Source organism: Lonchura striata, chromosome 2, assembly GCF_050655825.1.
Source record: "Lonchura striata isolate lonStrDom1 chromosome 2, ASM5065582v1, whole genome shotgun sequence".
Taxonomy (NCBI): Eukaryota; Metazoa; Chordata; class Aves; order Passeriformes; family Estrildidae; genus Lonchura; species Lonchura striata.
This window is the reverse complement of record NC_140704.1, coordinates 125279077-125293110: the sequence shown is the minus strand read 5'-3', so window position 1 is coordinate 125293110 and position 14034 is coordinate 125279077. Positions and strand designations below refer to the sequence as shown.

Genomic DNA, 14034 nt, shown 5'->3' with positions numbered 1-14034 from the left:
GCTTTAAAAGAGGGCAAATGGAGCAGCTTCTTCCCTTTTGTATTTTTCTTAAAAGAGAAATGTACAGTTTGCATTTCTTGTTACCATAAACATAACTTTCAGTGGTCTTGAAAATCTGAGGCTCTGAGATTGCTACATCTACCATTTGGCAGCTTTTATTCATATTTCCAGTAATTTTATTCCAGGAAAACAATTGTGTCCTGCTAGGACAGGCTATTGTGCATCAGTTTCCTTTTGCAGACAGATAGTCTTTTATTGTGTGCATAATGCCCTGTGTTTCCATCTGAGACAAATAAAACTGGAATAGTAAAGGGAATTTGTATACTTCAGTAAAACAGAAAACAAAAATCATAACCATTCTGTATTTCAGTACAGTTGAGGAACAGACTTCATTGTACTCTTATGATGTCGTTTGTTTTTGCTGAGAAATATGCTACAGTCTGTATCCACCTAATTAGTAGCTCAATATCTATTTAGTATTCCCTATTAAATATCCTTTAATATTAACTTCTCCTGCTGCCCTCTATCATGTTACTTTTGCACTATCCATGTGGCAAACCTCACTTCTGTTCCTCCTACTCACTGGCAAAGCTTCTTCCCACAGGTTTACTTCTTTACCTGTCTTCTTCATTTCACAATTTCAAAGAAAGATGAAACACAAAGCTATTGGTTCCTTGGTTTGGGATATCTTTGACATTCTTCACATGTGAAATGACAAGACATTGACTGAGTTTTTTCCCTTATGCCTCTGGAAGAGACTTTGAGAGACTGAGCGGACCAGAAGCATTTGAAGCCCATACAAAAAATGTTTACTGTAAACAGAATATCATTTTTCTCTCTTGATTTAAGTTGGTTATCAACAGAAACAAAACATGCAACAAAAGAACAATCCTATCACAAAGTGCATTTTCAAGGAAACATATTTTTGCTTTGTATTTCTGGATGTGGTGATCACAAACATCATACAGAAAGTGTTCTAGGAGAAACTGTAGATGAGCTATGAAGAACAGTGTAACAAAAGTACAATGTAATTGTGTTTTTATATATTATAATTCTAAGAAGGAAAAAAGTTACCATAACTGTTTTTACATGTCTCCCAATTTCAGTTTTCCATTGTATAGGTTTCCTTCACTTATTTCTAACAGTTTTGGGAGTCCCAAAGTACTGAAAACCTGATAATTAAAAAAACACATTCAGAGCAATCCTACCTCTCTCTAAAGGACAGACTCTTTGTTTTTGTTGCCTAACATTTTATTACTTGGGATTCGTGCATGACTTTACAGTCTTTGTTCTTCAGAGTACATCTGCTCCTGCTGTTTGTTCACCACCTGAAATCATAACCATTTGTTTGTGACATCACAATTAGTTACTGTGAAGATGATTAGATTGTCACCAACAGATGATTATGATTTCAGATGCTAAAGGAGCAGCAGGAACAGATGATCTGCTAAGGAACAAAGATACTTGATCTCATACAATTGTTCTCAGTGACCAAAAAAAAAGAAAAAGCAGAGAAAAAACCAAATAGATATTCTGAAGAGTTTCTTAAGTCTGTAATGAGAAAATTTGATATTTTTCTGTAAATAACATTTTAGTATTTTTAAAACTCTACTTCAATATTAGATTAAGACATATAAAAATACAAAAATATTTGGTGTTATTGTAAGCCCTAAATGTATGGCTACATTTGGATTCTTACTTAGATATATCTTCACCAGCTTTTTGGAGAAAATAAATGCAACATAAATTATATATTTATGAAATTTTGCTTACTAATACATCTTCACATTGAAGGAAACAAAACTTATTTGAACTTTGTAGTTCTGGCCCTCAGTAGCTTCAGAAAGATATTTTTTATATAGTCCTCTGATTGTTTGTTTTTCAACTGGGGATCTTGGTGAAAACTTCAAGTATATAATTTAATACCCCTGTGTTTCCATGAGCAGGAACAGAAGTCTACAGTTTTGGAACAAAGTTTTTTTTTTTGTAGTTTGGGCATTTTTAATCAGAATGTTTGTGTGTTATATTTTGCTGAAATATGTAATTCTTTTGGGTATATTTCAAAGGTGATTTATAGTGGATTGTGTGCATTTTTACTTGCTGAGTGCTGCTTTTGCATTGGACTTGGCTTCTGAATTGCTTCCAAATTTACTCAGTTTTGTCAATTGTAATGTACTCTTGCTAGGAGTTACATTGATACATCACTAAATATTTGCTGAATTATTTGCCCTTCTGACTAGAAACCACAATAAAGGGATTGACAACACCACTTACTTGGTGAAAGGCCACAGGACAATAGTTTTCCATCTGTTCATTTTAATACTTTTGTTCTGTTTTGTGGGGTATTTTTAGCTAACAAACTGTCAGGTGAGCATTATACCATCAATAGAGCAGTTCCTTCAGCTGAGCCGTTTGTCCTCAGTTTATATGTCTCACAGCCTTGACTAGAGTCTCTATTCACAGCTAGTTATGTTTAAATAATACCTTGCCTCTGTAACTACTCAGTTAATTTGCTAATTTACTAATTAAATTTTCTTTCTAACTGAAGATACTGGAAAATTAAATTTAGAAGCAGAGGAGATTTGTTCAATTTTATTTCTTTCCTAATTTACTGAAACTAGGAAATCCATGCTGCATTTGGCATTATTAATAACTGATGTGTTATTTTTCAGTTTCATCTAACAATGAAAATAATTTTATCCAGTATAATACCAATTAAATGCTTCTTGCATAATTTTTTTGATAGTTGAAAAAAACTTCTAAAACACCTAATATTAAAAAACATATTAACAAAACAGGGGAGTGTTATTTTTTCTTTGCTGTTTTGAGAACTAGTGACAAGATCCAAATTAGCATTTTTATGTGTGAGTGGGATTTGAGCTCAACTCCGGAGCATAAGACAACTGCTAGTGGTCCTTCTCTATTTCCCACATTTCCCCTTTTGAGATGCTCAATTAAGTGCTTAAAGTTCTGCACAGCTTGCATCTTCAGAGATGATGATTTCTTTGCTGAGTTTAGAGTACAGTGTGTGTTTATAAAGAGCCTAGTGTTTTAAGCATGTGCCCAGAGCATTGGAGACTTAGTTTCCTTCTTCAGCAGAAGGAGAGTATTCATGGAGTGCAGAGTCATCTGGATAATGGCAGTTGCCTTTTGGAGATGTGTATCTAATATGATTTGCAGCCAAAAAAGAAACAATCAGATGCTTTTAAAATATAAGGAATTCACAGGGAAGGAGTGATCTAAAGTAATCATGAGTGTAGTTTGCCTGTTGGTTTAAACCTTTGTGAATGAAAGGGCAGATGTGTATTCAGGTGTTCTCTGGCTGGTTTGCAGATATTCTGCCTATTTTAGACCCAGATAAAAAACAAAGAGTTGTGAGAAACCTGCTGCCTGGTTCTTGAGTAGTACAGATTGTGCATATGTAAGAAATACAGACTTGGGCTATGAGGTCTGTGGTTTGGGTGCCCTCAAGAAAAGAAAGAGCTGTCTGGGAGACTGCTTAGCCATCAAGCTTTTGGTGTATAAAATGTATAAAGAGGAAGCAGCCACCATGGCAAGAGACAGCTAGCTCTATGGATAGAGATAATTTCAGATCATGTTTCCTTTCATTTTTACCAGTCTCCTAAAAGGCCAATATGAATTATATTTTTCAAGGTTGCTAGTCTATTCCTTTAGAAAAATCTGCACATGAAGCAGAAATGCAGAGCTCTTTTTTGATGTTAACTCTCAAATTAAAATTTAATTATGTAATTATGCTAAGTATCTGCATTTGGTTTTCTGTCTTCAGGTGAGAAAATGGAGCAGTATCACATAATTCATGTCAGTACAGTGTTAACTCTAAATACTTCCACTTTTCTGGAGTATTTTCTCCTTTTCCAGTTCCCTTCCCTCCAACCTGGAACCCACCATGTACCTCACCCTTAGTCTAAGATGATCATGTCCTTGAAAAACTGAATCTCCTGAACTGAAGCTTTGTTGCTGCCAGAACTAAAATTTAATTCTCCACTCTTTGTTTCATGCCCTTTCAACATCAAACACTGCTTTCTCCTCCTCTGATTTTCTTCTCACTCATACATATGCTGTGCGTGTTGATGGCCCCCTTGGCCTTCTTAGCTTCAGAACCTCTCTGTCCTTGTCTAGTAGATCTGCTTATTATTTCCTCTCTTCTCCATGTGTGGGTCAGGCCTTTGTTTTCATCATCACCATTTTCATTCCCCTCTTAATCTCTTAATGAATGGTCTTGCCTGCACAGGTTGCCTCCATTTGCACTTAGGCACTCTCCTAAATTGCTTTCCCCCCACAAATATCACTTTCTAGCAGCTGTTAAAAGCACCTTGATCTGCCAGCTCACTAGTTTGATTTGCTCCTGCTCCAAATTTGCTGATCCTCTTTACTGCTAAGCATAGTGACCTTTCTTCTGTATTGTGATTGGTTATTTTCTGAACCTGCTCAGTCTTAATCTTTGGGTATGTAGTACGTGGACATATTGCTGGGAAATTATGATGCAGAAATTACCATGTAAAACTTACAGTGTATACGTTTCATCTGTCTATTGGAATATTTCATAGAATGTCCTGTAGAAATTCCTCACTGCAAACACTGTGTCTTATTTTTTACCAAAATGTTATGTATTCAAGTTGCATTAAAGCTAGGGGAGAACTCAAAGGACTTTTGTCATGTTAGTTAAATAATAAATGTATTATTTATACATACAATTTAAATCCTGCGATACTGCAATTTCTGTTTTGGCTAAACAAAAAATCCCGTGAAATTAGGGAGATCAAGACCTGATTTCTTGAAGAACTAAATAGTATATACTTCAGTACCATGGTTGTTATAAGGTTAAACAAAGTTTGTATTTTAACGAGTGGCTTTATATAACATCAGTTTGTTTAAGGTCATGTAGACGAGATCTTTTGATTGAAAGACATTGTGTAATGACAAAACATTTTTTCATGTCTGAATATTGCAGTAGCTGGTGGCTTAGAAATACCGTGGATAGCTGTATTAAGTAAGTAATGATTGCAGCTTGGTATTTCAAGCCAAAATTGTGTGTAGACAATTGCTGAGAACGTAATGGCCATACTATTTGCCTATTCAATTGTCTGACTGACCTTTTCTGAGTTCCTACTGAGGTAATGAAATTTGAAGATCTTCTAGTATATAAATAGCCTTTTACACTGAGTGGGGTATAAAACCATCATTTATTTTTATTATAATATTTACATTTTTCAGTCTTGTTACTGAAATAGTTATTTGGTTTTGTAAATTCTTTTTTCTTTTTTTATGTAAGTAGATTTGTAATGGGCCATATTTTAGGGCCTGTTGAGAACCTGCCAGTTCTACGGAGTAATTATTGTATTTGAGTATCCCCTATGCCTCTTAAGTTCTTGTCCATTTTAATGTACAAAATTTTGGAGTCAGGATTAGATCCAGTTCTAACATTTCCTTCTTACAGCCTTACTGCAAGATTTTTCCCTGTACTTTGTGTACCACATTATAGGAAGTCTTTATTCAATGTGACTACAGATAGCATAATCTGAAAGAAAGCTTTCTGATTATTATCTATCAAGTATTTTATTTAGTTCCAAAACTACTGATTATTTCCTTAGGAACAGTCTTTTCTTCATCTAGTGATGGGTTATTTCAAATACAAGGGTGCTAAACTTAATTCAGGAGCATATCATATACATAATTTTACCATTGTTTGCTCTGCGTCATTGCACAAGACATGAAAACACTCCTTTGTGCCATGTCCCATATCACTGGTTGTAGTGCAGGGAAGAACGTGCTCTTAGCAGGGTCAGGGGAAGCCATTGCAGCTGGCACTGCTTCTGACACATGAACAAGTATAGCTTTTTTGTAGGATAAGCAAAAATTTGGGGAGAAAACTGTATTATCCGAGGAAGAATAAAGTTGTGGCTTAGACCAAGTAAAAATGTGAAAAGTCAGTGAGTGTCCCTGAACCAGAGAAGTCATTGAGTGAAGGCAGAGGAAGAGTATCCCTGCACTCCTGATTAAGTATAGAAGAGAAAGGTAGATTGACAACACAAGCCTGATTCTGTAGGCCATCTTGTGTAGTTGAATGATAAAATTGAAACCTCAACTTCACATGTTTTCTGATCTTCCTGGCAGAAACAGAAAATTGGAAATAGGTACCTGTGTAGGCTCTAAGAGCTCTGAGTGTGCAGGCAAATGCTGTCATCACTCTGAACTTTTCTTAATTTAGTAGCCCACTGCTGTGGGGTAACTTGTCACTGTTCCTGTATCAGCAAATTCCATTTTTGCAGTCTTATTACATTGAGGCTTGTTAGTAATATTGTCAGTCATTGTTCTTCATCCCATTACCCATGCAGACGGTTTTTCTAATGGTTAGTTTTGTTTACCACAAACCCCAGAAAGTGGAGGACCCATTTGTAGAAATGTCCTCATGTCTTCCCAGCCCAGGGGACACTGAACAGAAAGGGTTAGGGATAAAAATAATATCACTCAAACAGAATATTCAGGGATTATCTCTATTATGGCTGCTGTGAAAAAAAGGTGAAATCAAAGCGCTGCGATTACATTTCCAGGCAAAGCACATGAAGGATCACTGGGCCATCTTGTATCTTATTCATACATTTGCCTTTTAGCTATTTTGCCATTATCTAGTATGTGACAGCAGAAGTAAACAATGGAAAATGAAGAAATTTATTCTTAGGTAAGAAAGGTCTTTGGTGTGTTTTCATAGACTTCAGAAGATTGTGAGAGACTGCAAACAATTACTGCCAATGATGAGTAAGACATGTTTTTTAAAATGTTAGTGATTACATTGCATAGCTAGCCTGCATATTTTTGTAATGCATTTGCCCACAGGTTTAAATAATGTAAATGGAAATTATTTTAACATGTTTCATAAATGTGCCTCTAAGTTAATGTCCACCAGAAGGTGCAGTGTTGTTGGTCTATTATAGATCCTGATACTCCTAGTAATTACAATTCTTCCTGTGGAGTATGGTGAAGCTTGGATGGGATAAATATTTAGTGGACACAAAAGTTTTTCTTAGATGAAAAATAAAAAAAAATGAAAATGTTTTACTGGAGATGTTCTCCTGCAATGCATAAATGTGTTAGAGGATAGTATTTCTTTTTCCCCTGCTTTTTAATCAACTGATTATTAGAAGACAAATTAAGATAATTTCTGAAGGGTTCTTTTGTTCTTGCACTTAATCCTCTGTTGTTGTTGTATCCCTTGTCATTTGATAACTCTACTACTGTAACTAAATCTATTCATACACTTTCCTGTAATACAGCAGAATTGAAGTAAGCAGGCAATGGTGAAGAATGATACATAAAATAACCTCAGTAATACATTAAAAATACATAATGAATTACAATTAATATGTTTTATAGAAGTTTTCAAAGAGACCAAGTTTTTATTGGCTTTTAAAAACATGTTTGTAAGAAGCTTCATGAAACATAGGCCCTGAATATAAAAAGTTAATATCTTGCAACTACATTAATGTAATGTCTAGAATATTACATTACTTTGTTTCCAGAGATAATCAATGATGGTAATATAATATCTGCCTCTCAGAGCCAATGTATGATTTAAATTAATTATTGCTTATAAAGCACTTTGAAGTCTTTAGCAGTAAGGTGTTGCAAAGTGTAAAAGTACTATTATTAATTTAACATCACCATTAAAGTCAGTACTTTAAGAGCATTTGCTATACTCTGCTCAATATCTTTCTATTCATCATATGCTGCATATTAGTTATTTTAACATTTAGAAAGCTTAGTAATCTGGAAGTATTCCAAACCATTGTTCCAGACAGCAGTTAGATATTTGGGTGGATCATGTAAAAACAGTGAAATGGCTGAGAAAGCATGTAAAATGTTTGTTTTAAGTAATATTACATCAATGGAACAGACATCTGCAGCACTGGACTTGATTTTAAACTTCTTTAAACTTTTTATAAAGTTAACATTGTACTATGTTTTTCTAAAATTTATTGGGGGAGCTAATATCATGTTATTTCTAAACAAGTAGACTGTTTTATCTTTTGTTCAGTTTACATTTCTGTTTCTGAAATATTCGTGGGAAATCGGATTTACAGTGGGCAGTTCTTAGGAGGTGGTGAACACCTGCCACTCAGTATTTTTACTGCTGTTTGGTTTTGTAACCTAATGTCAACTATCAAGATCCGTATTATCTTTTTTTTTTTCAATTTTCATTAATCTTATGTCTTGTGTAAGACTTTAAAAATACAGGCAGAGGTAGACCTTGGAGGTTACAGCCTCAGGAAAAGTGTGTAAAGTCTCTCTTCTCATGTAGTGTGCCATAAAATAATGCTATGTATTTACACAGTTGTTTATCTATTAGATTATGTTTGAAATTGTCCCAGATGGACAAAAAGATATTTTAGGGATCCTATCCTCCATCTTTCCTAGTAGAGTTGTCTTGAATTTGTGCTTAGCTCTAGAGTTCAGCTCTGGAGTTCAGTCTACTGCCTTTGGAGCCAGTTCTAAACTAGGTAAAAGCATTAATGTTCAGGATCCAACCAGACTCCCTAGGAGGTAGGTGGGGAGAGCAATCAGGTGAATAACAGATACATCTTTGTAAATTATATAGCAGATGTTCCAGATTTCTAAAAGCAATGTGAATTTAAAAGCCAAATGTATGAGTAAATCAATTAAAAGATTCACCTGTAAGCAGTTTGCTGAGTCGGCAGTGAGGAAGTTCCATTTTCACCATGTAGTTGAAAATGAGGATATTAATTACAGGTAATATTTTTTGAGTCTTCTCCTTGTGGTAGACATTTTATTTAAAAGTACTGCTTGCACTTCTAGGATTAAGGGAATCTTTCCTACATACTGGAAATTAATTTCCTCCTCTTTGAATTTATTCTACTTTCTGAGATTAATTTAATATGTACTGCAAATGAATTAAACATTGAACCCTTTGATTTCTCTTGGGATTACTAAATCAGTTAACAAACAGGTTTATTATCCCTAGAATGAAATGCCATATGGCTCAGGTTCACTCATATTATATGCTAGAAGATTAAAGTATGTTCTTAATATGAAATTACACATTTCAAGCTCATTTACTGATGCATTAATAATAAGAAAAAGGTTTCCCTCTAGTATCAGCCAACTGGTTATTTGTGTTTCAAAAAAATGTTTGATTGTGTAAGAAAACTAGCAAACTTCAGACTTAATTCTGCACATTTCCATGCACAGGACTATCAGCAAAACTGATAAAATATGTATTTCTGTTTCCAAGCAAGTTTAGGATTGAGATATTTTCTAAACAGGTATTCAAAATGTTTAAATGTAGATAAATTATCCCTAATTTACATCTCACTGGAAATATTTAAAAGTTCTTCATAAAAATAAATCTAGCTATTTTAATGTTTACCTTAACTCCTATTGATATTAAGTAGGACAAATATATTCTTTCTGTTTTCAGTATAAACGTCCTCAAAGGCAAGTAACTATTTGAAAACTATAGGATGAAAACTATAGGATATGCAGCTAAATAAAGAAATAAATAAATTCCTCTTCACTGCAGAGCAGTCAGCCACATCAGAGTCATTAGCACTGTAAGCATGGCTGCAGGGAAATTTAAGATTTTTTAACCACAGGCTGCCCTTGTGATTCAGCAAACACTTTGAGCCAGCACTCGAGGCATTGCTGCTACTGCAAGGAACCACACTGCCCTTCCTTTGCCTCCAGCAGCTCATTCTCATGAATATCCCTACATGGTCCTACAGGTGCTGGTGCTGGCAATAGAGCAGCTAGGGAGTACAAACACCAGCTGTAAGTGAGAGAAAAAAACTAAATTACTCCTGGTGGCAACAGTGCTTATATAGACTAGTTTCAATTATTTGCGAAAAAACTGCCTAAATTATTGTATCAGATATGAGGTGGAAGAATGTAGGGAAATAATGATTGTGCTACTATTTTGAAGTAACATCTGTTCTCACTGTAGGTCTTCAAATATTTTTTGTTCATACTGTGTGTTCTATGCTAGCCACAGTTTAGTTTTAAAGTTAGGGTTTGTACCATTTTAAAAAGAGTTGGGGAAGAGGAAGAAGAGGGCCCCTTCAGATCTGCTTTGTTTCTAAATATATTGGGTGACTTCATTTACAGTTACTGTAAAAAAAATATACTGTTTCTAAATTCTTGCTTTGTTTTTCACTGTAAAATATGTTAATTAAAATTGTCTACATGTCAAACCCATTCTAAACTAATGAAAATGATCTTTGGTTTTGTTTTCAGCACCAAAGGGAATACTCCATCTCTCTCCTGATGTATATCAAGAGATGGAAGCAAGCCGCAACAAATCAGCCCCTGGTACCACTGTAAGCTATATGTCATCCAAAGAAATGAGCCAGACTTCCAGCTCTTTCTTCAGCATATCTCCTACCACAAATAGCACGGCCACCATTGCCAGGGAACTTCTCATGAATGGAACGTCCCCAACTGCCGAAGCCATAGGTCTAAAAGGAGTATCTCCTACTTCCCCCTGTTCTACAGTGCAGCCTTCAAAACAGCTGGAATATTTGGCAAGGATTCAAGGCTTTCAGGTATGGGAGGGGGAAAATGAAGCTCTTCAGCCAGAATCATAGCGTTGCCATCAAGGTTTTGCTCTTGCCCTCTTGAATGTGGGCATGCATGTAACTTATCTTGTAAAATTAGCTGGTGTCTGAGGCAGTTTCTGGGTCCAGGAGATACAGATTTCCAACTTACACTTATCTTACTGCAGCCCATCTTTCTCTCCTATGTCTCTTCTCCTTAAATAATTACAGGCTTAAATTATGCTTTTAACTTGCACTTCTTTGAGAGTCTTCACCTCTTGGTTTCTCCCTTCAACTCTGATCTAGAAGCTACTGATGCACCACCTTACCTTTGCATTTGTCTTCTAGGCCAGGTCATTAAAGTGGTTTTTTTGCTTCCCACCCTTTACCTCTTAAATGTAACGTGATGTTTTGGTTTAGGAATGGTACTATCCAATTTAGTGTCCCAGTGACACTCTCCAAACCACTGCCACTCACTCACTCTCCCCTCCCCTCCTAGAGAGGAGAACTGGAAACAAAAAAGGTAAATGTCATGGGTTGCGATAAGAACAATTTACTAGAAACAGCAGTGGGATAAGAAAACAAAGAGTAACAGCAACAGTGCTAATGACAGAGGGTAGAAGAAACGAACAATTCCCATGGAAACCCCCTGAGAACAGCCATAACCTGAGTATGCCCTCTGCCACGCTTACTCGACTGGAAGAGACTCCCTCCCTCAAACCTGGCGATGACATGAGGTGGTATAACGGAATAATATCCAGGTTCTAGCCATGGCCCTTCCTAGCAATTGCAAAAATTAACCCTGTCCTGGCCAGAACCAAGGCATTATCCTGTTCTGTACCATCTATAGCATGCCCAAATCCTACACTATATGCCACTACATGCCCAGATCCAACTATATATATATGTATATACATATATATAAGCAGAGGTATCATTTCCCTAGTCATTGGTTGTTCCTCCAGGAGCCCAGATGGGTTTACCTCCATGCTGCCAGTTGGCCTTTCTCCATTGATCCAGCCACCCCCAGAGAGCATTTGTCACCATCCATGAGTCAGTGCAGAGGCAGAGCGCTGGGCATTTCTCTTGTTGAATGATATTAAAAGCCAGCTAGAGGCTTTCAGCTCTGCAGCCTGACTTGATCCACCTTTTCCCTCAGCTCCTGTGACTAGCTGTACAGCAGTCCATGTGGCAGTTTTCCATTTTTGATGTATCCCTACAATACAGCAGGATCTGTCAGTGAAGAAAGTGTATCACTTTTTTGTTTCTGGTAGCTGATAATATGGTGGGGTCTCCTCAGCACATGTCACCTTTTCTTCCTCCTCTTCTGATGTTAATAAAAAATGGTCACCTTTATGCTAGTTCATTAAGACTTCCAAACTTCCAAGATCCCTGAGCTTTTGGTGTTTCCTATTCAAGCTCACTGTATCATCAGCTCAGTTCACTCACTCTATGTAGCATCAGTGGCATGATGTGTGGAAGATAATTCCTCTTGAAAGAAAAAGCCCAGCACTGGTAGTTGGGGTGACAGAAGAAGCTGTGCTTCAGTGCCAATCACTTCTGAAGCAGCTTGAACCCTTCATAAGATGCCAGCATTCCTTTTTCAGTTGCTGTGTAGCAGGCCTTGGATCCTTTTTATCCCCAACTCCAGAATCCCAGGAGTCATCCTCCAGTGTCCCCTGGTACTTTTTTGCAGAGACTCCAGGAAGGACCATTCTCCCCAGCTGCAGTATGGAGCACAGTTTTCACATCTTGTCTTGTCCTGACTGACCCAAGAGCTACTGCATGAACAATCTCTTCCTTCAGTTGTTCAGAAGCTTATTTTTCAGGACTCTGCTTAAGATAATTATTCTTCTGCATCATAACCTATAGAAGGCTTTTGACCTGAGGTTTGGAATATACATTCTCCAGAAGCCCACAGCTCCTAGGAAAACCTGCATTTCCTTCTTGCTGGTTGATGGAGACATAGATGCTGTTTTTTTGACCATGGCCATGAGAATCTGATGACATCCATCTTACCATTTTATTCCTAACGCCTGGATTTCCTGGCAGGTTCCTTGACCTTACTTTGCATTAAGGCAAAACCAGCCTTCAGGAGGATTTGGATTATCTTCTCCCCTTTCTCAAAAACTTCCTCTGCTTGGTTGCCCCACACAGTAATGTCATCAATATATTGGAAGTGTTAAGAAGCCTCACTCTCTTCCAGTGTAGTCTGAATCATTCCATGGCAAATTGTAGGAACGTGCTTTCACCCCTGGGCAGTTGGTTCCAGGTGTACTGCATGTCCATTTGGGTACTTGAAATACCCACTGCTGAGGTAGTCTATGCCAAGGATGTACAAGACCTCTGGCCCATCACAATGGGGTGGTTTTAACATTCATTCGTGTAAGACCCCAGAACTCACTCGACAAATCTTTTAAAAGGGCTTGCAGGTTTTTTATGTACCATGAATTAGATACAAGGAAGAAATACCAACAAGGTATTCTCAAGAGATGAAAACAACAAAAATTTTACTGGCAAATCAGAGAACTTTGGCAAAAGTTTAGAACAACATTCAGTCAACATAAAATGTTTTGCAAAGCCTTAACTTAGCAAACTCTAAGTCTGACCAAATTAGCAAACTCCAACCAACCCAAATTTAAGTTACTCAAACTTTGAGAAGAAGGCATTATAAGAAGGAGAGGAAAGAGAAAGAGAGAAAAGATGCAGAAAATAATGAATATGGCTACCACTGCTGGTTTCCAGCAGTCTTCTAGCTGATAAAAAATCCAAGGGAAGGTAGGGTCAAGACATATGCTTGCCTGGTGTCCTGGCTTAACTAGCCTTTGGTGTTCCTGGGCCTTTCCTCCAGGTGAGACATCTGGTTTGGCAGCCACTCAGGAGCTGGGTTAGGGGCTTCAGAGACAGGAGGAGGAGCATTGCCTCCAGTGTGCCTGTGATTGGGAGTCACGATGGAGCTGGGATCCAGGCTCTAGAGGATGGGGTGCATGGAGCAGGGCATTGCCTCACCAGGGCAAGGCCCAACCTGCCCCTTTGCCCACCCACACACACACACAGAGAATGTTTTGAGCAAGCAATCCCCTCCAGTCTCTCACTATACCCAGTCAGGTTCAGTACACCTTCCAGTACAGGCAGCTTGTGGGATCCCCTGTTACCCCAGAAGCAGAGATGGATTCTGCCCCTACATATCTTGGTAGCATGAGGGTACATTGTGCTCTGGTGTGGGTCTCAACTAAAGCCTTAAACTCCTGTAGGTCTTGTGTGCCAAGACACCAGATCCACACAATCCAAGAGATCCGATTGTCCCTTTCCTCTGCCTTGCTGGAGGCAGGACACCTCCAGTTCTGATCATGGTATTTGTTGCTCACAAATTTGAACTGAAAGTACTTCAAGTGCATTAGAAGCAACATCAGCCCTCCTGTTTTGTCTGGGGATTTGTCTACTGGAAACTGGAGTAGAAACTGGAAAC

The 14034-nt window shown here is 37.4% G+C and overlaps 1 protein-coding gene across 5 annotated transcripts in view; it reads left to right on the top strand.

Moving 5' to 3' along the window:
- The window catches only part of STAU2 (staufen double-stranded RNA binding protein 2), a 169899-nt gene that overhangs the window by 74952 nt on the left and 80913 nt on the right, over positions 1-14034 (top strand). For all 5 annotated transcript variants that reach the window (XM_077783200.2, XM_021530600.3, XM_021530601.3 and 2 more), the window contains exon 12: positions 10267-10574. In XM_077783200.2, the coding sequence (XP_077639326.1) occupies positions 10267-10574 (308 nt within the window). The remainder of the gene's footprint in view (positions 1-10266; positions 10575-14034) is intronic.